The sequence below is a fragment of the Coccinella septempunctata genome, chromosome 3 (assembly GCF_907165205.1).
Source record: "Coccinella septempunctata chromosome 3, icCocSept1.1, whole genome shotgun sequence".
NCBI classification, from domain to species: domain Eukaryota; kingdom Metazoa; phylum Arthropoda; class Insecta; order Coleoptera; family Coccinellidae; genus Coccinella; species Coccinella septempunctata.
In genome coordinates, this window is record NC_058191.1 from 7,397,972 (window position 1) to 7,422,453 (window position 24,482).

General features: G+C 34.3%; 1 protein-coding gene across 1 annotated transcript; it reads right to left on the bottom strand.

Moving 5' to 3' along the window:
• Positions 1 to 775: 775 nt before the first annotated feature.
• On the bottom strand, positions 776 to 20,378 carry LOC123309094 (facilitated trehalose transporter Tret1-like). The gene is made up of 3 exons (XM_044891979.1): positions 20,030 to 20,378; positions 6,383 to 6,625; positions 776 to 1,971 (listed from the first exon to the last, which is right to left on the bottom strand). The coding sequence occupies exons 1-3, from the start codon at positions 20,094 to 20,096 to the stop codon at positions 908 to 910; spliced, it is 1,374 nt and encodes a 457-aa protein (XP_044747914.1). The 5' UTR covers positions 20,097 to 20,378; the 3' UTR covers positions 776 to 907.
• Positions 20,379 to 24,482: the final 4,104 nt, after the last annotated feature.

Genomic DNA, 24,482 nt, shown 5'->3' on the forward strand with positions numbered 1-24,482 from the left:
TCAGAGGCAAATATTATGGAGATAAAAAAAAATGATGGTGTATGGAGGTCTACGAGGGTAGCCTAGAGCTATAAGGATCATTTCATTGCTTATAGAAATGCCATTGCTAAAAATCCAGCAGAACATCATCCAATTTTGTACTTCCTGTTTCTTCTAGTAATGATGGTACTGGGGATTCCAAAAATCATAGAGTTAGGAAGATGGGAAACGAAGCGACTACACTTGCGTGATCGCCACCTGGTGGTTCAGTTGTGTATTAAACTACTAAGACTGGTTAAAATTTTAATTAGAGTTTCCTGGACATGAAAATCCACTGTGGAAACCTCAAGGGACCACTCTTGACTAGATAGCACAGCATGGTTGATTCAAGTCTGCATTTTCAGCATTGCATACGATGATGGTTGGGAGTTGTAATTGATATAAGGTGGCGAATTCAAAAAAAGATATTATGAGAACAAAAATAACTCCAATTTATTTCCACTTACACATACAAATGTAAATTTTTACTATATAGGTACAATTTATCACTTACTTTTAGGAAAAACAAATATTAAAATTTCTGAACACTTGATGTTGAGAGAAAACTTGAATGGAATTCTAGTTTGATAAGTACTTACTAGCAAACATGGCTTTTCTAATTTATATCTCAATAAATATACTGATTTGTTATACAATTATGCTAATTATTTACGAGTGTGAATATGCACTCAAACTTCCCTGTTGTTCCACTGACGGGAGATTAATTAAAACCCAGTTGATGGTTTCAATGGTATTCCGGAATCTGAATACTGGGAAACGATTACTGTACTATTCCCCTGATTTTAACCATTGAAGTGGGATTAAAGTTCAACATATCACAATATATTCCAGCTAAATTTACTAATCAGATCAGTTCGTAGGTTCGTCTTCAGTCTTTCAACATAACCTGTATCTCTTCCAGAGTTTTGCCCTTAGTTTCCGGTACGTAATATAGACTTGCGAAAAATGTGAATACACAAAACACGGAAAATGTGTAGAACGCTGTATGAAGACCGAAATTTTCATAGAGATACTGATACATATAAATCGAAACGCTGGCAAAAAGTACGTAAATGCCATCTGACACCGTCATACCGAGCGCTTTCACTCTTGCCGGAAACAGCTCGGCAGTCATCACGATAGGAACTGTACCGATCCCGAATTTGAAAAACCCTGCATAGATCATGATGAAAACTAAAGGAATCCAAGTCACAGCTTGGACGTCAACTTCATTGTACTTGAGATTATAGAAAATTGCTATAACAAAGAGGCAAATAGACGAGAAAATACTAGAGACGTTCATGAGAATCTTTCTTCCGAACTTATCAACTGACAGAATCGATATTATGGAGGCAAAGAACATAACTCCAGCGAAAACTATAGCTGCGAAATTCGAATCGATGTAACTGGCTCCAGCTTCGTCCAGGATCGTATGGAGATTCATCAGAATGGCAGTGTAACCGACTAGATGTTGTGCACCATTCAATATTGTCATTATTATCAGAGCCCTTCTGTTGCTTCTAACCAGAATCAGATCTTGGGGGCGTCCTCTCTCGGACTTCTGTCGTCTAATGGCAGCACTGATTTCTGTTAGTTCGTCTTCGACATCGTCTGTTCCTCGTAATCTTCGAAGGGATTTTTTCGCTTTTGCTTCGTTGCCTTTGTACAAATGGTAGTATGGCGATTCGGGAAGGAATGGGAACACAATAAGTTGGGTTATGACTATACACGCTCCCACCATAGGGGGAATTCTTCTAGATACAAACGGTGCTATACAATACACCAACAGTATGCCGCCTAATTCCATTACGTATATGGTTCCAGCCAAGAAACCTCGAATCTTTTGATGAGCTATCTCAGCCACGTACATTGGGGAACAGACGAAGGCTACATCTGCTGCTGCTCCGACCAAACTTCGTGCGATGAAAAGATAAACAATTTTATCTCCAAATCCTGTGAATAGGCAAAGAATTAGTGAAAAATCTGAGTAAATACTTATATAAATCAGAGGTAAAAGTGTAGGTGTGTTTCCTGCACGATTTCGGAAAGTGACTTTTTGCAACTTGAAATGCGTGCGAGAAAAGGGTTGATCGCTCACGCGTTTTTTTTCTCAATGTTTCTTCCTTGAATAGAATATTCCAGCTATCTAATTTCAGGATGAGTCTGTTCATAGCGTCTGCTTAGTCATGACTTATTGGTCTTCGCATAAGAGTTTGATAAACTCTCATTGAGAACATCATATGGGTGCTGAGTACAATGACATGTATTTTCATTGTGTTCTCGATGAATATAAAAACCATAGGGGCTCTGACCACTAATCACTAATTATTATTAATTAAGAAAATGAGACGAATTTTAACTCGAGTAGTAATACTCTATGAGGATATTTATTAATTAACGAGATGATTAGTACAATAGAATTCCAGCGATACAAAGAATAGTGTAGTCGCTTTCCAATTTAAAACTCATTATTTTGTTTTTGAAAAATAACCCTCGGAGATTGTGTATTATTGGTACAATCAATGAATGAAATGAAGTAATATGTGATTATTACTGGTTTTATTAACAATTAATGAAAAATACATTAATTCTTCCAACGGCAGATCATGATAAAGGACTTTGGGAGCTAGAGTTGAAAAAACTTATGAAAACAGTACTACGTTACCGAATTCTTCAAGACATTGAAACCTCGACTTTATTTCATTTAAAAAAATTTCCAACAGTTTTGTCGGGCGTTACAGTACCTATATAAGATGCTTCAATAGTGTACTCAATGTTCTATTGAATCCAGTGGCGTTCGAGTTCCAATTGTAAAAAAATTTAGTTTTTTGTGTTACCATTCAAAAGGTGCTATATTTGCAATGTGTAATGAATTCAATTTTTACGGATTCAGAAACTTAATGAAGTTGTACATTTCTATCAGTGACTCAGTGACTCATAATAGTATCAGTACTACTTAAAGGAAGGTATCAATTTCAACTTCAAGCTAATAATATAGCAAAGAATAGCACATTTTGGTCCTTCGGTTGAATTATCAAGGCGAAACCACCTAGTACTACCAATTTATATGATATGGAATAAAAGGCCCTCTATATACCAGGTGGCCCACCCCAGACGCGGCGCTCATTTTGAGGGAGTAAATGAAGATATTTTGAAAATCTTTTCTTGTGGCGTGTGTAGGGTGTTCAAAAGAATAATTTAAAATTATTGTCATATATACAGGGTCTTCGAAAACAAAGATATAGACCATAGTTACACTTTTTTCAATGCAACACTCTGTATTTGGTCTCAAAAATGGAATGGCAAGCTCAAATTATGATGATTTTCTTCAGAACACTTTATACCTTAGAAGGACCATTTACGAGATAATGGCGAAAAGGGTCTACTAGTTTCGAATAAATAATCGAAAATTGCTCAGAAACTATCAGGTTTAGATGTAGGAAAATTTTATGAAGATAGTATCGAAATTAATTTTTACGTTCAACGAGATATAGAAATATCGGGTGTGCCATTTGAAATAAGAAAGTTTTCGACGATTATTCGTAGTTGATGTTTGAAAATTAATCATGATCACTATGTATATTCCAGAGTTGAAATTTTTTATATGTAGGAGTAGCCAACTTGTCTACTCGAAATTTTTTATCTGTATCGCTGGCATAACTAGTTTCTTCATTAATTACTATTAAAAAAAACTCCATATTCTCGATTCCAGAGTTCCAGAAGTGCATCTCGGAGGAAACTGAGCGAGCGGATGTTCAGGTTACTTTACTCTGATCGTACTAAAGGAACGGTATTGACGTTACAGATTGAAAAGATGCAATTCTGAAACGAGCCAATAGGGAACTCTAACGATTTATCAAAATCAGCTAAGCATTCGCTGTCGTGGGGCACACAAGCTTTTCCCTCCATTGATTCGCATGCTGTTTTGGTCGAGTATTGTGTTTTGTGTATTGGAAAAAATGTTCTTCCCTACGTTAGATTAGAGTGATAAGACTATAACTTTCTAAGAAATGCCTCTTTACACTGATAATAAAAAGCTTTGTTTGCCCCATAGCCATGAAGGGTCAGCTGATTTTGACAAATCGTTAGAGTACCCTATAGTCGCTGACATTTAGAGAATCTTCATAAAGTCAAAAGGCACAACAGAAATGTTGCAAAAATTTCCGAATGTCATAGAGGTTTCATTCTTACTACAAGTCATAAACCCTTTTTTGCCCTTCACTGGTGTATCATAATTTCCTTACAAGGTAGTCATGAGTCGTTGGCCATAGCCCAATGGTGAATGCGGGTCATCCAGGCCTTTCAGAAAACTTGCTTATTTTGTTTCCGAAGGCTATTAGTTTCGGAGATACGGGGTGATTCATGAATATTGGCCGAAATTTGCGATAGCCATAACTCTGGACTGCAAGGTCCGATTTCTATCAAATGTGATGGGTTTGTTCACTTCAGAATGCTCTCTCAAACGGCTCATGAAATATCAATATTTTCAGGGCAGTACTCAGAATATCATGATTTTTCATTCAAGACCCAAGCTTACATCCCTTACAGAAATTTTGTATTGCCCTTAAAAACTACATAATTTATTCTAAGGAATTCAATTTTCACTTTGCATGGCACACTTGGCACAAGGGAAAAGGAACCGGACGAATTCATATTTTGTCATTTTTTCGAAATGCGGTCCTGTTTGTATTCCTTCGGTGATAATATTTTTTGTCCTTTGCCGAGATTCTGAATTATTTCGAATTCTGTTCAATTCTTCTTCATTTTAAACCCTCATCACATACTGAGTGTTCGTAAAAAAGTGTTTGAAAGTATGCAAAGTCGAGTTGTGAATTATTTTGAAATTACATATTGAATTTAGATACAAATGATGTAAACCCTCTTGAAAAATGTAATCTGTAAGTGTACATATTTGCTTCATAACAAACATAACTATTAAAATTTATTCTTCCGTAAAACCTTAATCCTTTTATTTCCTTTCATAAAACAACAATGAAGGAACCGGACGAATTCATGTTTTATGTCATTTATTCGAAATGCGGCCCTGTTTTTATTCCTTCGGTCGAGGTTTCAAATTTCTTACAATTCTGTCCAACTCTTTTTCATTTTAAACCCTTAGTTCCCACTGAGTGTGCGAGAAAAAGTGACTGACACTTCTGACTTCACGAGAGCATTTGAGATGGAAGAACTCCATTTCGAACGTCTCTTATGATAGGTAGTACATTTTCATTGTTGAAGAATAAATTTCAATACTTATGTTTGTTATGAAGCAAATACACTTACAGAGATTACATTTTATAAGATGGTTCTCATCATTTGTATCTAAATTCAATATTTAATTCCAAAAGAATTCACAGCTCTATTTTGCGAACACTCAGTATGTGCTGAGGGTTTGAAATGAAGAAGTATTGAACAGAATTTAAAATAATTCAGAATCTCGGAGAAGGACAATGAATATTATCACCGAAGGAATAAAAACAGGACCGCATTTCGAAAAAATTACATAAAATATGATCGTCCGGTTCCTATTCCCTTGTGACAAGTGTGCCATGCAAAGTGAAAATTGAATTTTTTAGAATAAATTACGTAGTTTTTTGGCAATAACGAAATTTTTGTAAGGGATGTAAAAATATAGATTTTGGGGCTTGAATGAAAAATCATGATATTCTGAGTACTGCCCTGAAAAATATTGATATTTCATGAGCCGTTTGAAAAAGCATTCTGAAGTGAAAAAACCCATAAAATTTGATAGAAATCGGACCCTGCAGTCCAGAGATATGGCTATCGCAAATTTCAGCCAATATTCATGAATCACCCCGTATCTAACATAACAGCCTTAGGATACAAAACAAGCAAGTTTTCTGAAAGGCCTGGATAACCTACATTCACCATTAGGCTATGGTCAACGCCTCATGAAACACCCTGTTTATGCTTGTAAATACCCTGTGCCACTGACGTCCACAAAAAAATAAAGCTTTGCACCTTTGCAAAAAATTCAAAATCGACGAAGTAATATGGAAGTTATAGCTAGTCAAAATCAGGCCAATTTTTAGGTGTCACACTTAATTTGCTGCTTAGTTTAAATCGAAAGGGTTCCACTCTTCATTTTTGTTAGATTTTCTCCCAAAGACATTCCAGATCTGAATAATTCATTCTGCCCATGTCACGCCAATACTTATATCATTGAGTATTAACTTGAATACTCAAAGCTTATATCTTCATGATCGTTATAAAAATCAATTGTTTAGTAATCATGATATCGAAAGAAGGGTCAAAAGTTTTCAAAATATTTAATTCTCTCCTCGAATATTTTGGAGAGAATAACATCTGAAAGATCTAAATTTCATCATTCATCAAATTTTACCTATGAGAGTCCATCCTATGAGGCTTGTGGCCGATGCTACTAAAACAGACTTCTGCCTTCCAATTTTATCTGCAAGATAGATGGTTATTGGAAGACCAACAAGGCCGAAAAGCATATAGAGTACTTCCAGCCACACCACGTCCGATTGCGTTATTTTGATATCATCTTCTCCCCTCAGCAGTTTCGGTACCGTTGGTGCTGACCATCCAAAATGCATTCCGTCAGACAGGGCATTGAGTGTACCTACCGAAAAAATTCATGTAATTATTGCATGGCAACTGAGAGATAACACAAGGTTGATGTGTAAATCATTCGACGCTTGCGGAACTGATAACGTGACTGGTTATGTGTTAATTCAAATCTGGATTTGATCATTTCTTCTGAGAAATGTTTTCGTTGCTGCTATTGAGCAATTCAAAATAAAATGAGTAAATTTTTCTGCGTATTTCCATGTGATGTTTAGTTGAATTAAATAATATTTCGTGGGAGAGAACAATGATTGTACGATAATGTTATCAAAAATAGTCCTTAACGGAGAAAATAACCATAACAATACTCTGTGAGTATTCAGATTACTTCTTTATGCTGATGATTTGATTTCCCAGATAGTAGTGTTCAGATAATTGTTTCAACATCAAGATTTCGAACAATTCTTCTCTCTGTTGTTTCGCGAATGAATTACCAACAGAACGTTCCTGCGTTGGAAAATTTGTGATACCTACATCACAGCAGTAGATAGGGTATCATGCATAAGTTCAACGGTGAGTAAGAGAATATAATAAAGCGTGAGAGTTTGATAAATGCAACACAGCATGTGGTCGATTATCAGGAAGAAATTGAGTGAAATTATTTATGCATTTCTTGAACACCATTCACGAAGGGCTTTAGTTCCCACTCTGAGGTTTTTCTGTGATATATTGAAAATAACAAATTTTTTTCTAGAATATCCAACAGATTCCGAAGAAGTCTTATTTTCTCCCATGAAAATATTATCCATACATGTGCGGGAGGAACCCCAATACCATGTTAGTGAAAACACAAAAAATTCGACTTTTTCTAAAAAAAAAACAGTATCAAGTCAACAATAGGTAACCCAATTTTGTTTACATTATTTGTATTTGAAAGTTATTACCGATAATCCGTGTTTTTGGGCAAATAATGAAGTCTGTAAAAATGACTGGCTTTCAAAATGATTTGATATAGAGGCAATTTCTGGCTATTGTTTTCATTGCAACTGCCGGTTTCCTGTAATATACAGGGTGTTTCATAAACATTGCGAAAAAATTCAGGATATTGCTCCGTTATTTGGAGTTAGAAAGGTCCTCTAATCTTTCTTCTAGAAATGTTTTGTTTCTAAGATACAGGGCATTGAATGTATTCCAAATTTCCAAATGAATAACAAATTCCTCGATATTTTCGAAACGGCTTGAGATATCTACCTACTTGAACGAGATTTGGTAGAAATATATACCTCACTGAGGTGATTATTCCAAGTTGAATACCTCACCGCCTTCAGCAACTACACTGCGCAAAAAAATTAACGCACATTCTGAAAATCTCAATTTTAATGAAAGTTAACTCTACATTGCCTTTACAACTTATTTTTTATGTTCTCTCGGGAAACGAAACAAGACACATTAAATGGAAGAAAAGTTCAGGATTTCACCGAATCTTATATGAAAGAAGAGAAATGAACAATTTTCAAAATACTGAAATGCTGATAAGTGATTTAATACTTGGTATTTCCACCCCTTGCGTTAATTACAGCTCGGCAACGACGGTTCATACTCAAAATGAGTGATCTTAAAATGTTCTGATCTAATCCTTCCCAGATTTCTCCTAAGTCATTAAGAGTAGCTGAATGATTTTCTGAACTTCTCAGCCTTCTATTGAGGTTGTCCCAAACCTGCTCAATCGGATTGAGATCTGGACTTCTTGCTGGCCATTCCATTCGAGAGACTTCAACCTCTTCAAGGTACTCCTGATCGATGCGCGCACGATGGGGTCTGGCATTATCGTCCATAAAAATGAAATTTTCACCAATGTATGGGGCAAATGGCACTACATACTGTTCAAGAATGTTCTTTATATACTTATCAGCATTCATAGGTCCATTATCAACGACCACTAGGTCTGTGCGAGCAGCCAAAGATATTCCACCCCATACCATAATCGATCCGCCCCCGAAACCAGTATTATTCAGGAAATAGCACTGAGCATATTTTTCATGTGGACGTCTGTATACAAGGGAACGTCGATCACAATGGTAGAGGCAGAATCTAGACGCATCTGTGAAGAGAACTCTTTCCCAATCGGCCTCTTCCCAATGGATATGCTCTCTCGCAAAATCCAAACGCGCCCTTCGATGGGCTGGGGTAAGAGCTGGGCCTCTTGCCGCGACACGAGGCCTTGAATCATATTCTCTGAGGCGATTTCTTATTGTCTGAGTGCTAATTTGCACCTCATGAGTCTGCTCGAGCTGAATGTGAAGGAGGCGAGCGGTTGCAAACCGTTGTCTCAACGAAGAAACTCTCAAGTAACGTTCTTGAATGGCAGTTTTTACCCGTGGTCTACCCTGTCCTGGTCTTCGGATATTCATACCTGTCTCCCTGAATCGCTGCAACATTCTGGACACACTTGTATGGGAAACTCCAAACCTTTCTGCAATTCTTGTGTATGTCCACCCTTCTTCTCGCAAAACTACCGCTTGGGCACATTCCTCTTGGGTCAAATTGCGTGTTTCGCGTTGCATAGCGATCGAGTGTAGAAAACCAAACGAAAGAAAAACTATTGATCACTAGAATTGATCGAGAACAACTGATTTTAGAATGGAGCCAATACATTCAAAGTCTGATAATATCATCTTTTTTTATTCCTGCTGGGAAAAAACATCTGCATTGAAGAAAACCGTTGAAAGTGGATAACATATGCATGCATAATTCTGATAAAAATAATTATCATTGAGAACACCTTCAGTTGTAGAATAAATTTGAGATTTCCATAATGTGCGTTAATTTTTTTGTGCAGTGTATTTTGTTTGCGTACATGCATTGACTTCCTATTTTTGAAAACAAAAAGAATAGTTACGCCAGTGCCTTGTTCAAAAATAAATTTCTTTCTACAATTTTTATTCGACTTAGAACAGAAAAAATGTCTGTGTTTTTCTCTAAGATGCACCACTATTCACTGAAAAAAACACAGTTTTTCATGCAAAAAAATACTTGAGGGAAATCTAACAATGAATTTTATTACATGAAAAAGCTGAAGTATCCAGTCCTCTTATGATGTTTGGAAATATCGAAGAAATTAGTATTCATCTGGAAGTCATGTAACTATGGTATGTTTGATACCCGGTTAGAGTTTCTGGACAAAGGCCTACAGGAGCTTTCCGATCCAAAATATCTCTGAGATTAATATGCTTAATTTGTTTGAATCCTTTATGAAGCACCCTGTATTATATTGAATGCTCAATCAAATAGAATATATGTAGTTATTTGCAAGGAAACCTTTGACGTTTTCAGAGAAAATGCAAGTTTGAATGGGGACAAAATATAATATATTTTCGACAAATATCACCGACTCCCTACAGTCTACTCTACACCATTCAATATGGAAAATTAATTCAATCGGTATAAAGTTAATTTTTTTCAAGAACGATATCACGTAAAAACTTTCTGTAACCTTGTTTGAAAGTTTTCTTTGATAGCATGTTTCCATATCCTGTCAAAAGTACTATGACACTGATATTGTACTTCTCAATTTAGTTCAAAAAAATATCGTGAACCATAATCACGTACACTGAACATATGGTCGTTATGTAGGTGTAGGAGGTGATTTTAGATGAAATTTGGCTTACGAATGGAGACTAAGAAAGTGACTAATATTGAACTTTGTTGTCCTAGGCAATTAGTGACTTTTTCATTATACTTAAGTATTTAGAGTTGGTAGTTTTTTGAATGGGCTACTTCAATTTTACCTATCAGCTAATCGATTGATAAAACAAGGTTAATGAACAATATTTTTTGTATTTGAGTTAGGTACTTACTGCTTACCTTCGAAGTAATATTTCACTTATTTTAGTTATCAGCATTTCAAATTATGCTACTAGATAATAATTTCTTGGACGTAAATTGAAAATGAATTTGAATTCGGATAGAATTATATTAGCTGAATACATTTTTCGAAGAATACTCATGCGGTACCGATCATAGCTTGTTCAGATTGGAATTATTCAATTTTCATTTCATATTTTATTACCAAATGAATTATATGTATATATTTGTCTGTTATGAAAAGTTTGCCCGTCTCGAGGATGGACTCCTGAAAAAAATCAAATACTACTGGATTTTCACACAGCTTGACCAAGGAATCAACGCTTGATTGATAAAAAACAATTTTCGTTTTTAAAATGGGTAGAAAATTGTCTTCCAACCTGATATCATGAAAAATCCAAGTTTGTTCCTAGAAAAAGGAAGCAGAAATTGAAAATTATTCATTACAAAACGAGAGCATTTGGTGAAAACTTTAAGGGTAGGTTTATTTAAAACGGGTCCTGTTTCAAATAAACCTAACCTTATGTATGTGGTTTTTGATATAAGTATTTCATAAACATTCCATTCATTTGTACTTTCTCTGTGAAAAACTGAAGAGATCATGGAGTGAAGCAGCTGCAGCCTAAACAAATAATACGACTTAACTCAGTTGGGATCTTGCGTTTTGCAGCAAAACCCTCTGTTCTGTCAGCCTTCGATAAATTGATGCAATACGACTGTTCTCCATTTGTTGACGATTTCCTTGGGACCCTTATTCTCATTATTTTTAAGGAAACATTGTTAGTTAGCATTCAATGATAATGTACATGGTTATTCATAACTATTGGGACATACGGATATAAATATAGCGATATGACCAAATATACGTTGAAAAGCCTTTGCAGTGGGGAAACAAACAGGGTACTGCAGTTGAACTATAATTGATCATAATGTCATAGCAAAAATATTTCACCTGAAGAAATAACATTTAGCAACACAGCAACAAATTTGTGACATTCGGAAGCATACGTTTCATTAATTAAAAAATATTGAAATTTTCCTCCGAGGCGATGAAGTCTTTAATTGCGTTTTTCTCAAAAACCGGTAAAATTATCGGGTTCATACAATACCACCAATTTTATGAAGAAATGATTGTCACACCCTACTTTTTAATCGAAATCACTAAGAAATAATTTTTTTTTTTTTTTATTTTATTTCGAATTAACGTGTCTCGACATCGAGATCATTGACACGAGGTACAGTACACATTAACTTATTCTAAATATAAATTTAGGTATTCGGAGCTTAAAGAACTAACATTTGAGAGTTCATATATTATTGAAAAGTTCACATTTTTTGAGAAATTTAAGAGCTAATTCAATTCGTTTTTGTGAATTGAGGATATTTCCAAGATTCTCTCTCAGCCCAAGTCGTCGTCGGTCATCTCCGTAATATGGGCAGATACATAGTAGGTGTTCAACAGTTAGACTGGTATTGTGACAGTGTTCGCATTTGGGCTGATAATATAAATGAAATATGAAATAATTTATTTGGCGTTCGTTATAACAAAATTTTAAATAATACAGAAAATAAGATTATTTTCTCAAAGTTATACCTTCAGATTTTGATGGCAATGGAAAATAAACGCCTAAATTATCAGCAAAAAACGAGAAGACTCAACATTGATATTTTTCCACCTCAATATGTTAATGAGTTCTACTTGATTCTATTGTTACATTTTGATTCAAATCCTTCCTTAGGCAATGTTATGAATCAACCTGTATACTGATATTTCAAAATTTAAAAGACTCTGTTTCTTTCATACATTGATGTATTATATCAGGTGTCACCTCTTTGAATGAATTTTCTCAATGCGTACGAATAGTTTATAACCTGAGAGAATTTTCAATTAACTTGATGGAAACTTATATGAGTAATACGGTTTTTAAATAACAAAAGAAGTAATAGTAGTGCCGGGACACGAATTATTCATTTAACAAATTCGAAAGAATTATCACTATTATAATTATTCCAAAGGCAAATAATTGAAAAAAATTACCGGGTAAATTAACTAGAGAATGCGTTATAATTATTATTAGATTTAAATATTCCGCTTTCACAAAACGTTATGAACCACGAGACTACGACTTTTTTAAGAGACGAGATTAGAGCCCACCAGACGAGATGAGACTGCAGCAAAGTCATATGCCATATGCACTGTTTCATTAAACGAGGCCAATTTCTCAAATCATCTTTAGTTCATAGAAATTCTGTGCTTGGACTTGGTTCAAGAATTTCAATTTGTTTAACTAATTGCAAAGGGCCATTAATGGAATCTACGTTGAAAAACAATATAAAATCATTATCCTGAAGTGCCATTTTCCAAGATATCAAAAGAAATAATTTTTTTGATTGATGATAGGCGTCAACGTGATTTTTTTGTATTTTGGGTATTGTTATAATGTCATTATTGTTTCTTCAACCCATATTAACATTCTCAATTAAAAGAAACTCTTTTGTCGATCACATTTCCTATTTTATTCTTTTCAGAAATACATTAATTAAGGGTGCAAATTAATTAATTGAATTAGTTTTATTCAATCAAAGTTATTTATAATTTTTATGTCATTTCCGCAAATGTTCCGCACTAGAGATACATTACTTCTTGAAAATATCTCAGATAATGTTCCTCGCAGTGAAGCAACAAAACTGCTGTCCTGTGCCCCTGTTATTATTGCCAGTTTTCGAATAATGTAATTTACGATCTATTCATTATTTATTTATGGTCTAAGTGGATGAATTGTTGACAGAACATGTCGAAATTTCAATATTAAATATTCCGAGTTAGCTAGGATGATGAAAGGTGAATTCCTCAGAATTGGGCATTAGTCAAAGACAGTCGTGCAGACCATTCTTCTGATCCTTAAGGATACTAGCTCTGCCATCTTTGTTTATTCTAGAACTGTCTACTTAAATTTATACCTATAAAAGTTTATTCAATAGAAATAGCGACTTTCATCAATATTTTACACGTAACCATAATGATTTTATTATTCCTGCGTTCAGATATAGGATAAGCCGACACTCACCAATGTTTTTAGGTATGAAGGTTTATAATAAATTGAATATTGATACTTAAATCTCAAATAACAAATTTTTATTCAGGAAAATGCTAAAAGCCTTTTTGATCGACAGATGTTTCTATAGTGTGTCAGAGTTGCTTCATTAAAATAACGTGCGTTCAAAAAAATTCGTCGTCAAGTAAGCTATGGAATTTTGAACGTCGATATTTCGTGTCTAAACGTAATTCTTAGCTCGTGCTTTACTATTTTCCAGGTGAACTGTCATTTTAGCATTTTGGGTTGTTGTTGAATTAAAATTATCAGCAAATTATAAAGATGGTTTTTACGGACGTGTGAAAGACTTTTACTATTGAGTTCTACTTCAAAATTGGAAAGAAAATTGAAGGGAAATGGAAATATTCTGTTCCGGCGACTTCATTGAAGCCTATGTTGCTGTTGATTATTAAGAATGAATTTTTCCATTGTACTGTTTTTCGATGTGTTGACGAAACAGGTATGTTCAAACAAAAAAGGAAGTGGTATACCAAAAAAGAAAACTCTAGAGTTCAGTAATAATGAAAACATGGACAGAAGCTCGACAAACCTCTCTTCAGATTTTATCTCAAGTGGATGGAGTATCCGTTGGCATATGCCATCCGATTTTGAGAAAATCCACTTGTTTCCATAAAGATTGACATGTTATCAGAAAACTGAAAAGGTTGTGATTACCTAACCTTGTAGCATCCGAGAAAAATTGGAGTTCAGTATCATACTGAACTGATGCATACTGACAGTATGCATCAGTCAAAGGCAAAATGTGGACCTACTTTCTTTTATGGAACTTCAATAGCAGAACATTATGAAGGAGAAAGCATCATGCCTTTTTATAGCTGAATTGAATTTTAATAAATTGTCCAATAGCTATTTTCATGTAATTCAGTTCTTTTAGTTTAGTCATGGATTTTCAGTAATGACTGAATCAATTCAATATTTATAGAGAATTAATAAACATATATTATTGAGAATCTTACTGTGATCTATTCATATGACTGAAGTAACTAGAACCTTCTTACAAAAAACATACTACCACGATCAATTCAAGATTCATGTCTCTTACGCATGAAAATAGTGGACGGTTAAAATTTTTACGAAGAACTTTTCTAACCGCCTCAGATTGTTTGGATTCTTGTCATCTTACTCAATGAAAGAAATGCTTTTCGAACGTTGGGTGAAATTTACAGGTAACCTTTTCTGAAAAGTGCCTTTCCGTACAAAATTACGATATATAGGTTAATGTCATCATTGTTTACATTTTGGGAAGATGAAGTAATTCAAGGAAAGACATACGTTCAGCCACCGAACATCAGCCTTCAAAATTTCATAGCCTACTTGACGACGAATTTTTTTGAACGCACGTTACTTGTATCTTTTCTTTTTCTTTGCATGACTTTTTCCACAATGTACTGTTGACATTATTATTATTAGGGGAAATTTTGATAAACATTAGATAATAGTTTAGTCGTACAGCCTGTTTCTCCTGTACTGTAGACGAGAGATAAAATCAGTACTGAAAACAAATACCAAATAAACGTCCTGGATGACTTTCAAGTTCATCTATGGAATATACATATTATTGGGTGGACCACGTTGAAAATTCAGCCAGATATTTGATGACTCTTTTAGCATGCGTCAAAAGGAGTCGATTCTCATTTAATGCTTTTTATCCAAAATTCTTGAGTGTACGATCATAACCTCAAGAAAGGTGACAATCCCTTCGAAGACTTTGGGTTATTATTCTGCAACACCTTTTATGAATACGCTCAAAAATTTTCACTCTTAATATACGTAATTTAGCATGAGGAAGTTTCAAGGGAAGTATGATTTTTTGAGAATGGCAACCGGAAGAATGTTTTGTGGTTGTGTAGTGGATCCTACTAGTGCGTTTCATATGATAAAAAGGTCAACCATAATGTTAACGATTCAGCCAAGTTCAATGTCGTTCTAATATGTTCATTTTAAATTCGGTTGCGATATAATAATTTATCATGTTCTGGCTGATGAGAATTTTAACGCATAATCTGAAGTTGCCTAAGAGTTCCAAACTAATTGGTTTGAATGTTGTAAATATGTTTATGAAACGAATCTTATAAAGTGTTTAAAGCGTCACTTCAGATAGATAAAATATTTGTAAATTATATCAATAGACGAATGTACTCTACTTTTTTTGGGTTCTCTTATATAGGGAAGAGGAGCTAAAGAGGGAAATTCAAGATTTACTAGAGCGTGTTAGATTTATACTTATAAGGGAAGATACCTTGGGACCTTGTAGAATATAGGGGGAATTGTCTAGGACAGCCTGTCAGTAAAAAAAAACGATTATTGTGTGTGTAGATTAAGATATATGTGGTAAATTACATGTTGAAAAGTTTACATTCTCTTAATCTGACAATTTGATCATGACAATGTGTGAGAGGTCGCCAAACTCGCAAAAAAAACGTCACGTGTTTATTCTCGAGCGTGGTAGCTTTTTTCTTATTTCAAGCTAATTATTCAAGAATAACGGAAAAAATGTAACCAATAAGGTGAAATATCGATTGAAATTTATTCTGGGAGGATTCTGCATCTCTTCATAAACTTTTTAGGGTTTTCACTCCCAATCTCTGAAACAAAATCAATTAAAAATGAAATCAACGATTTGCTCCTGCGTAAATTCTTGCACTAATTTGTCAGGAGCAAATTAACTAGAAAAAATTGTTGCCTGACAATGAACTCAAAATAAATAACGTTACAGAATTATAATTTCAACGTTATTTATTTTGACTTCATTGTCAGGCAACAATTTTTTCTAGTTAATTTGCTCCTGACAAATTAGTGCAAGAATTTACGCAGGAGCAAATCGTTGATTTCATTTTTAATTGATTTTGTTTCAGAGATTGGGAGTGAAAACCCTAAAAAGTTTATGAAGAAACAATAAGGTGAAACAATAAAAATTCGCCATGAAGATCAGAAAGATAAGGTTTTTTGAATTCGCTCCTCGACTGAGGTTCAAATCATTTTCATATTCAATATAAAAATTGTAGAGCATAACATTTTCTACAAATTTCGTCCGAAGCAATTTTTTCTACGTGTGAACATTTTTGAGATATATGGCGATCGATGGCGATGAATGTACATTAGACTGGACATTCTACATTGACTTTGCCTTTTCTCATATGGCTAAGCTCATCGCACTCATCACCATCTAGCTCGTAAACGGTTAAGAGTTTGTTAAATTCTTCAGACAAACTTTTATCTACAACTTTCATGATGAATACAAAACGATTGAGGGGTGCAGGAAGGGAGATAAAAAAACAATTATCATCTTGAAACTGTCAGATTAATGGGTCAATACGTCAGCAACACCGAGATTAACCATCTGTATGAAAATCTGTGACCTTGCGTCACTTCCGAATTATCCTTGGAATTATCAGTCTCTTGTAAAGCTTCCTTATGGTCCATTTAATACTTCCTCTGAAAATCTGACACATTCAAAAAAAATTTTTCTTTACCATTTTCAACTCTTTCGTACGACCAGACACACCATGAAAACTGTTAGATAAAAATGAATTCATTATCAGACACGTAGGACATAAACAGTATCTTTGTTTTCATATCTTTGAAAATCTGCAGACGCTTTTCCCACCGCTGAAAGTGCATACATTATAGAATCTTTTTTTTTTCTACTATCTGATCTTCCGATTCAGCATCGTGGGCTCCCCAACTAGAAAGATTGCCATAATCACAATTGAACATGTCTTGTTGTACCCAGAACAATCAAGATGGTGGTCTTTTTTACCAATTTATAAAGCCCACATGAGTCTTGACATGCGAAGTAAAGCTATAATTTAATTTTTTGTCAAGTTAACGATGATCATAAGAGTTATCTATTTATTTTTCCATACAGTTTATAACTGGCTTCTCTCCAACTACTACTTCCAATTTTCATCATACTCTTGACAAAGTGCGGGAGTTCAAAATAAAAATAACATTTCTCCAATTGTTGGAACAAACGTTTCTATTTTTATGATTCGCGAAGGTAGATTGAAATTAGGACCTACTCCAAATTGGTAATCCATCACTACTACAAAAATCTAAATGGTCGACGAAAATAAACTGTGTGAATTTACTTCCTCTTCCGAATGTGCTGAGATTTTCACCACAACTCAAAACTTTAATTGTTCGACTAACGATTTGACAGTTATCGATGTCCAAAATGAAATCACGCTACTTAAATCCAGAATATATGAAAAAAATTTCAATTTGAATTTTATGGGCGTTTGATGATGAACCAAAACTGAAAATAGAGGATTTAGATCTTAATTCGAAAGAACATTAATTGGGCATTTCAGCTACCTCTTTTCTGAAACTCCCCAAATTTTTGTTTCATTATAACTTATGGTATTTTACTTCGATTCAACAAGAACTTGTTTCGATTTATGTTCGACTATAAAATTCAAAAGCCAGAAATAATTAGGACCAGACTGAATAAGACCATATTTTCATTCGATCTCAAGAAGAATAGCCTCTATAGGGTTTTTCAATGTACCTTTTATATTTTCCTTATCTAAATGGATTTGTGTGTTCCATCTGTCGATTATTTTTACTGAATTATTGTTCTGGGGTTTGACACATTTTCAAAAAATTTGTTCTAAAATAAATAGAGTTAAAGGTTTTTATTACTTTTATAAACCAGAACTTTAATGAAGAAAGATAAAATCAAAGCATGAAACAGGCGAATAATTGAATTTTTTTTAATGAATTGTGATTCAATGGGTATTTCAGTCCTACCACCTGTTAAAATAACTTTCACCACCTTTAAATTTCTTCTTGATCATGGTAATAAATGCTCGATTTATAACTTGATATTTGTTCCATTTATTAACTGTTGCCTTTTTATCAGAATGTCTATTTCATGAACCTCAAAGAAGAAAATCGAAGATTTGACTCAAATCATTTGAGATCGGGAGATCCAGCTTGGCCATTTGGGGTCTATTAATGTGAATAGCTGGATAGATCTTCCGATCTTACATGTCTCGAATACATTCTTTGGTGTGTAGGTTTAAGAAACCTATAAGTTCTATACTTTCCTTGTTAGTTTCCTATCATAAAAATTATAAGTTCTTATTGAAAATATTGATGATTTTCAAGTACAAAATGTGGTACAGGTCCCAATTTTAGTCACCAGTCATATTTTATGACGAAAAAATGCTATTGAAGGTTTCCCAATCCAATTTCAATCAGAACGAATTTTCTAAAAAGTTATTATCACACCCCAAAACAATAATTCATTAAAGATAAGCCACAGATGGAGCATACCAAATCATCAATTTTGAAGCAAGGGTGAATGCAGATGGCGAAAATATAAAATAATAATGTACAACTATAAACAGTGTGTTCGTCTTGAGTTTGAATTAAAATATGGACTAATTTATTTCAGTCGTGATTTATTTGGAATTTTATAATTTTTTGGAATTATCGTTGATAAATTATCAGTTAGGAAGACTCTGTTTATTGGAAACGAGATACCGAAAACATCCAAATGGGGTTGTTCTGTGAACTGAGCTCAATGGCCTCTATCCACAGCTTTAGATTGTCTGTTCATTCGTGAAACTATCTGTTAAGACAATGATGTGATACAAAAATGCTATTTTGAATGCTCCTAACTGAAATATAGCTTGAAAACAACTTGATATGTATGCGTCAATCAAGCGTTGTTTTCTTGATCAAGCTTCGTGAAACCTTTGCAATAATATCTGGAGATGTTTACTGCCAAACAAATCACTTTGAAGAACCTCGTTGATGACAACCTTCCAAATTCGTTGATTTCAATCAATTACATCATAGTCTATCGCAATCAATCAAGCAATAATTATCTCCAACGCGTGCAATAAGAGGAGTTTCATTCAACGCAGGTTTTCATGTTCAAAGAGTGTATTTGAAAATTCACGGCAAATTAAAATGATAAATCATTTCTTCTATAATATAATAATATATTCAACTCCTATCAATATCATCATATTCTCCATAGACAGCAGAATGCAGAATTCCGTTCGACAATAGGCGTGCTTCCTGTCTTGCTTTTTAATTTTTTGAATAAATTCGCCACAAGCCCTCAAATTGACCAATTGATAGAGACGAATAAATGAAAAAACTATAAAAAAGCAGAACGCTGTTCATGATTAGAAAAGGCATAGTTTTCTCAAGAAAATTTCCCGCTATAGAGTATGAATAGTAATTGAAAATAATCGCTGAGGTATACCATGGCATTGAACTCAAATGTTCGAAATGTTTGAATGGAATTGAGTTCAACTCAATTGGCGCGCGTGCAGAAGTGTTCTTTTCATGGTTAGCACGTGCCCCAATAGAAAAGATGAATGATTATTAAATATTTTTCCATGAAATGAGAAAAAAACAGAAATAACTTGTGTCACCATAAGTAGCAAAAAGAAAATTGAAAAAATTATTTGGGATTACCAATCTTAAACGTGAATTATAGGTACATTTGATGAACTTACCGAATAACATAGCGATTAGTTGAGGGGATGTACCCCTGAACAATTCTGAGTAGCTTTCCCTAGTCATTTTGTACCGTTAAAAACACGCAACTATTGAAATTCAATGAAAATCATTCCGGTAACAATCTATCATTTCTTGTGTCAGCACGGTGTAATAGATGTATTTCGTAAGCAGGATCATGAACTCGAAGGAAATACGAAATTCATAATCATAACACTCGATTTGGAGGTTACATTCGACTTGCACTTAAGCCGGCTTAACAATATTGGCAACCGAATCTGTCCGATCGATGGAACTAGCTAAGCTTAGCAACTGGTCTTGCTTGGTCTTCGATAATAGTGAATGTTCACACACACGGCATTTCAGGGTTATGTGGAATTGCCAGCTGTTTTTAATAGTGACCAGAGGCGGCGCATCAGAAAGGGGCAATTGAAAATTTATTGAAATGAATTGAATTGTTGAAAGAAAAAATCTGACTTCACAAATATTAAACTGAAAAAAATCACAATCGGTTTTTGCTTCAGCAAATAAAAAAAATACTATAAGATTACATAATGTGTTGAAATAAAGTATCGCATCATCGAGTAAAAATCTTCGAACCGAAAGAGATCGATATTCACTAAACTAGAAGGAGATTATATGGACGTAAAAATTAAATGACGCTACATTTTTGTTGCAACTCAACTTCTTTTTTCATGTACATGTATTTTTGCAGATCTCTAAATATCTGATTCCTAATTGTTCATATATTTAGTGGAAATAATTTGAAGGAACCAAAATAAATAACTTTACAGTTGAAAAATGGCTTATTCATTCACTTGAGACTAATGTGAAAAAAAAACACAAGGGTGAACACGTGTGTTCAGATAATTCTTGGCATTAGTATAATAGAGTACCAAAGTAATTCTTTGCGTTAATATAATAGAGTAAGTTTTGCCAAACTAAATAACACGAATAAATTGTACAATTAAGAAAGATTCCTTCAAGTGAAAAAACGTAATAACAACTTCAAACTTCTAGATCGAAAGTCTAGGTTCTATAGGGAACTGTGAAGCGATTAATTTCTCGTTTTATCAAATCATTTCCACTGAGATTAGTGAAATAACAAGGTCTTTCAAAGTTTATAAAATATACGAGGATATATTGAAAAATTCTTAGCCTACTATAGAACCAAACAAAATTTCCATGTCAAAATATTTCATTACTCAACATATTTTCCTCTTAATTGGATACATACATTACAGCGAACCTGCAACGTCTCTAGACCTTTAAAAAAATGTTTCTTCTTGCTCTGCAAACCAGACCTCCACAGCTTTTATTACCTCCTCGTTGAAAGAAAACTTACGACCTTTTAAACTTTTTTTCAGTTGAGGAAAGAGATGATAGTCGGATGGAGCCACTTCTGATTAATAAGGGGAGTGTTCTAGTACCTAATTCAAACCCCGAATCACAAAACTTTTGCATGTCTATATGAGATTTTTGTGTAGGGGCGTTTTCTTTTTAATTTTTTTCCTTAGAGAGGTCAGTAATGTCGAATAGTAATCTCCGGTTCTGCCCTTATCCAAAAAATCAATCACGATTACTCCATGGGAATCCCAAAAAACTAATGCAAAAACTTTTCTAGCAGAAAACACACGAAACTTCTTAGGTCTTGGAGAACCAGAGTGTCGCCATTCCATCGATTGTTGCTTTGTTTCTGGATCGTAGAAATGTACCCAAGTCTCATCCATAGTAACAATTCGGTTTCTAGATCGTTTTCAAATCGAGCACAGATACGCGATGTTTATACCCTTGCACGCTTTTGGTCAACATTCAAACATCCATTTTGCAGCAATTTTTCTCATGTCTAAATTGACAAGAACTATATGATGAATGCGTTCGTATGAAATATTCAGTGTTTCAGATATCCGTTTTAGCCCAATTCGACGGTCTGATAAAATCATGCCATGAACTGCATCGATATTTTCGGGGACTGAAACAGAAACTGGCCTTCCCGATCGGTCATCATCTTCAATGGAAAATTTACCTCTTTTGAAGCTTGAAGTCCAATTTTTCAAGGTCGCATACGAAGGACATTGATCACCAAGTGTATTAAGCATATCTTCGTAAATCTGCTCACCTCTCAACCATTTTAAATACAGGTACTTGATGATGGCTCGATACTCCAATTTCGGTAGACATCTCCTTTCTTTTAATTTATTGCGTAACTCTGGTTTACTTTTTTGACCTCAAACTTCATTCTGACACTTCTAATGAGTTATTGTTCGTTGCTATGGTAATGCAATATTTTTTATGCAATGAACTGGTCTAGGCTAACTAGACATTAATACATCCTCGTATAGACTCCCATCCATTTGATATAAGAAAATGGAGTTTTGTTTCAAGTGAAACCTAAAGTATTAATAAGAAGAATACGGCATTAGGTGCGCTATGTGTCAGTGTACCTACTTGTCTACAAAGTTTCACTAATGTCGTTATCTTCGTTTTGAAGATATTGACTTGGTTCCACACTTGTCGCAGTAATGAAAATATATTTTGTCTCAGAGACTACCACCAATTATTAGCTGCTGTTTAGCTTGCCGCTTATCGATAGTTAGGTAGTGTAGGATATTTTTTGTTGCAACCGAAGCGAACCTTGAGAGATACAACTATAAGTTTGCATGCTAACTTCTTTGTAGATCTCACGAAAAATATCCATATTTTGATCATCCATATCTTTTGGAAAGAAAGATACAAATATTCAGTTACCGTGAAACGTTGTTGAATTCTACAAATTTGCATAATAATAAGGTATAATGACTCAATATATTTACGCTTGAACAGGCCCGGATCTAGGGGGGGGGGCAAGCGGGGCGCTTGCCCCGGGCGCCAGCTCAGGGGGGCGCCAAAATCAACCAGAGGTTGAAAAATTTTTACTTTTGATTTTCTCGGAAAAAATTAATTTCCTAGTGCTAAAATGGAAAGTGTAGAATGGAAACATGATAAACCATCACTATGCCTAAAATCTTTAAATCAATGAGGCATCAATTAACTGCATATTATTCAGTCATCTACGAATGACCGCCACACTTGAGTGAAATAGGTTGAAAGATCTGATATGTTCACACATTTGCGTCGCAAGCAGTAATTTCTTTGCCTGCCGACTCATCGCCCTCTCATCTGGAACTAAGGGCCAAAATTTCCGATTTTCTATAGACCATAACTTAAAAACTAATCCTTTCAGCATCATTCTGTTTGCATATTCGTAATCTATGCCTTAGTAAAAACACCAATTTTGGTGGAAATCGGTAAGATTGAAATTTTTTCAAATTTTCCATAGATGTACCGAGTTTTTCACCATAATTTGAGCCCCCCTTTAACTTTGTTACTAAGAGAGGTACCAAAAAATGTTTTATACAAAAGTTTCACGAAATTGAGTGTTTTAATATGTTTTCACAAAATGAAATATATACAGAGTGGGCGATTTTTTGAAGAATATTTTTGGTCTCCGATCAAAACCGAATTCATTCTGTACACTAATTCGACGGCGTAGAACACGAATATGCAAACAGATATTAAAAAAAAAATCATTTTTCAAGTTATGGTCGATGGAAAATCGGAAATTTTGGACCTTCGCGGAAAAATTCATAAAATCTGAACTGTTCGTGATAGATGAATGAAGTGTGGTTTTTTATATTTGCAAAGAACCAATTCATCACCAAAAAAACAGCATATGACTAGTGCCTCTTTTCTAGCTGCTACAGCTCCTCAAAGTTGACTAATATTTCCGAAATTTTGCACTAAAAGTGATTTATTCCTCAAAATACTGATCCTCTAAAAATCTAATTACATATTCGTGATCTACGACCTTGAATTAATATGTAAAATGATCCGGGTCGACATATGTAGCTAAAAAAATAAATTTTTGTTCGGAATAATTTCGTTCATGAAGCGCGGGTAAAAACGATAGACGAGGGCGGGTTGCAAACGACATTCTTGTAAATACAGACTTTTTATTTTTAGAGCGATTGCAACCCGAGTCATTTTTTTGTTAATTCGATATAATTTCCCATATTTTGGGAAGAGAATAACTTTTAAAGGAATAATGAGAAAAAATATCTTTTGATGGAACAATGGGAAAAAAATAAGAGTGATTTTTTTCCCAAATAGTCATCTTAGGAAAAATCTAATTGCATAATCTATACGACCTCGAACTAGTGAAAAAAATAACTCGGGGTGAAAGCGATGACGAATATGCAATTAGATTTTTCCTACAAACCTTAGAAGGGGGGGGGGGGGCGCCATCATGAATTTTTGCCCCGGTCAGAAAAAATCGTAGATCCGGGCCTGCGCTTGAAGTATCATCTATGAGACATTTTGTCGAATTCTGTGGAGAACTTCAATCAAGCTCATCGAAATTGCAAATAATTATTCTAAGTGAACAACAAACGTTTACAGCTGTTTTCATATCAA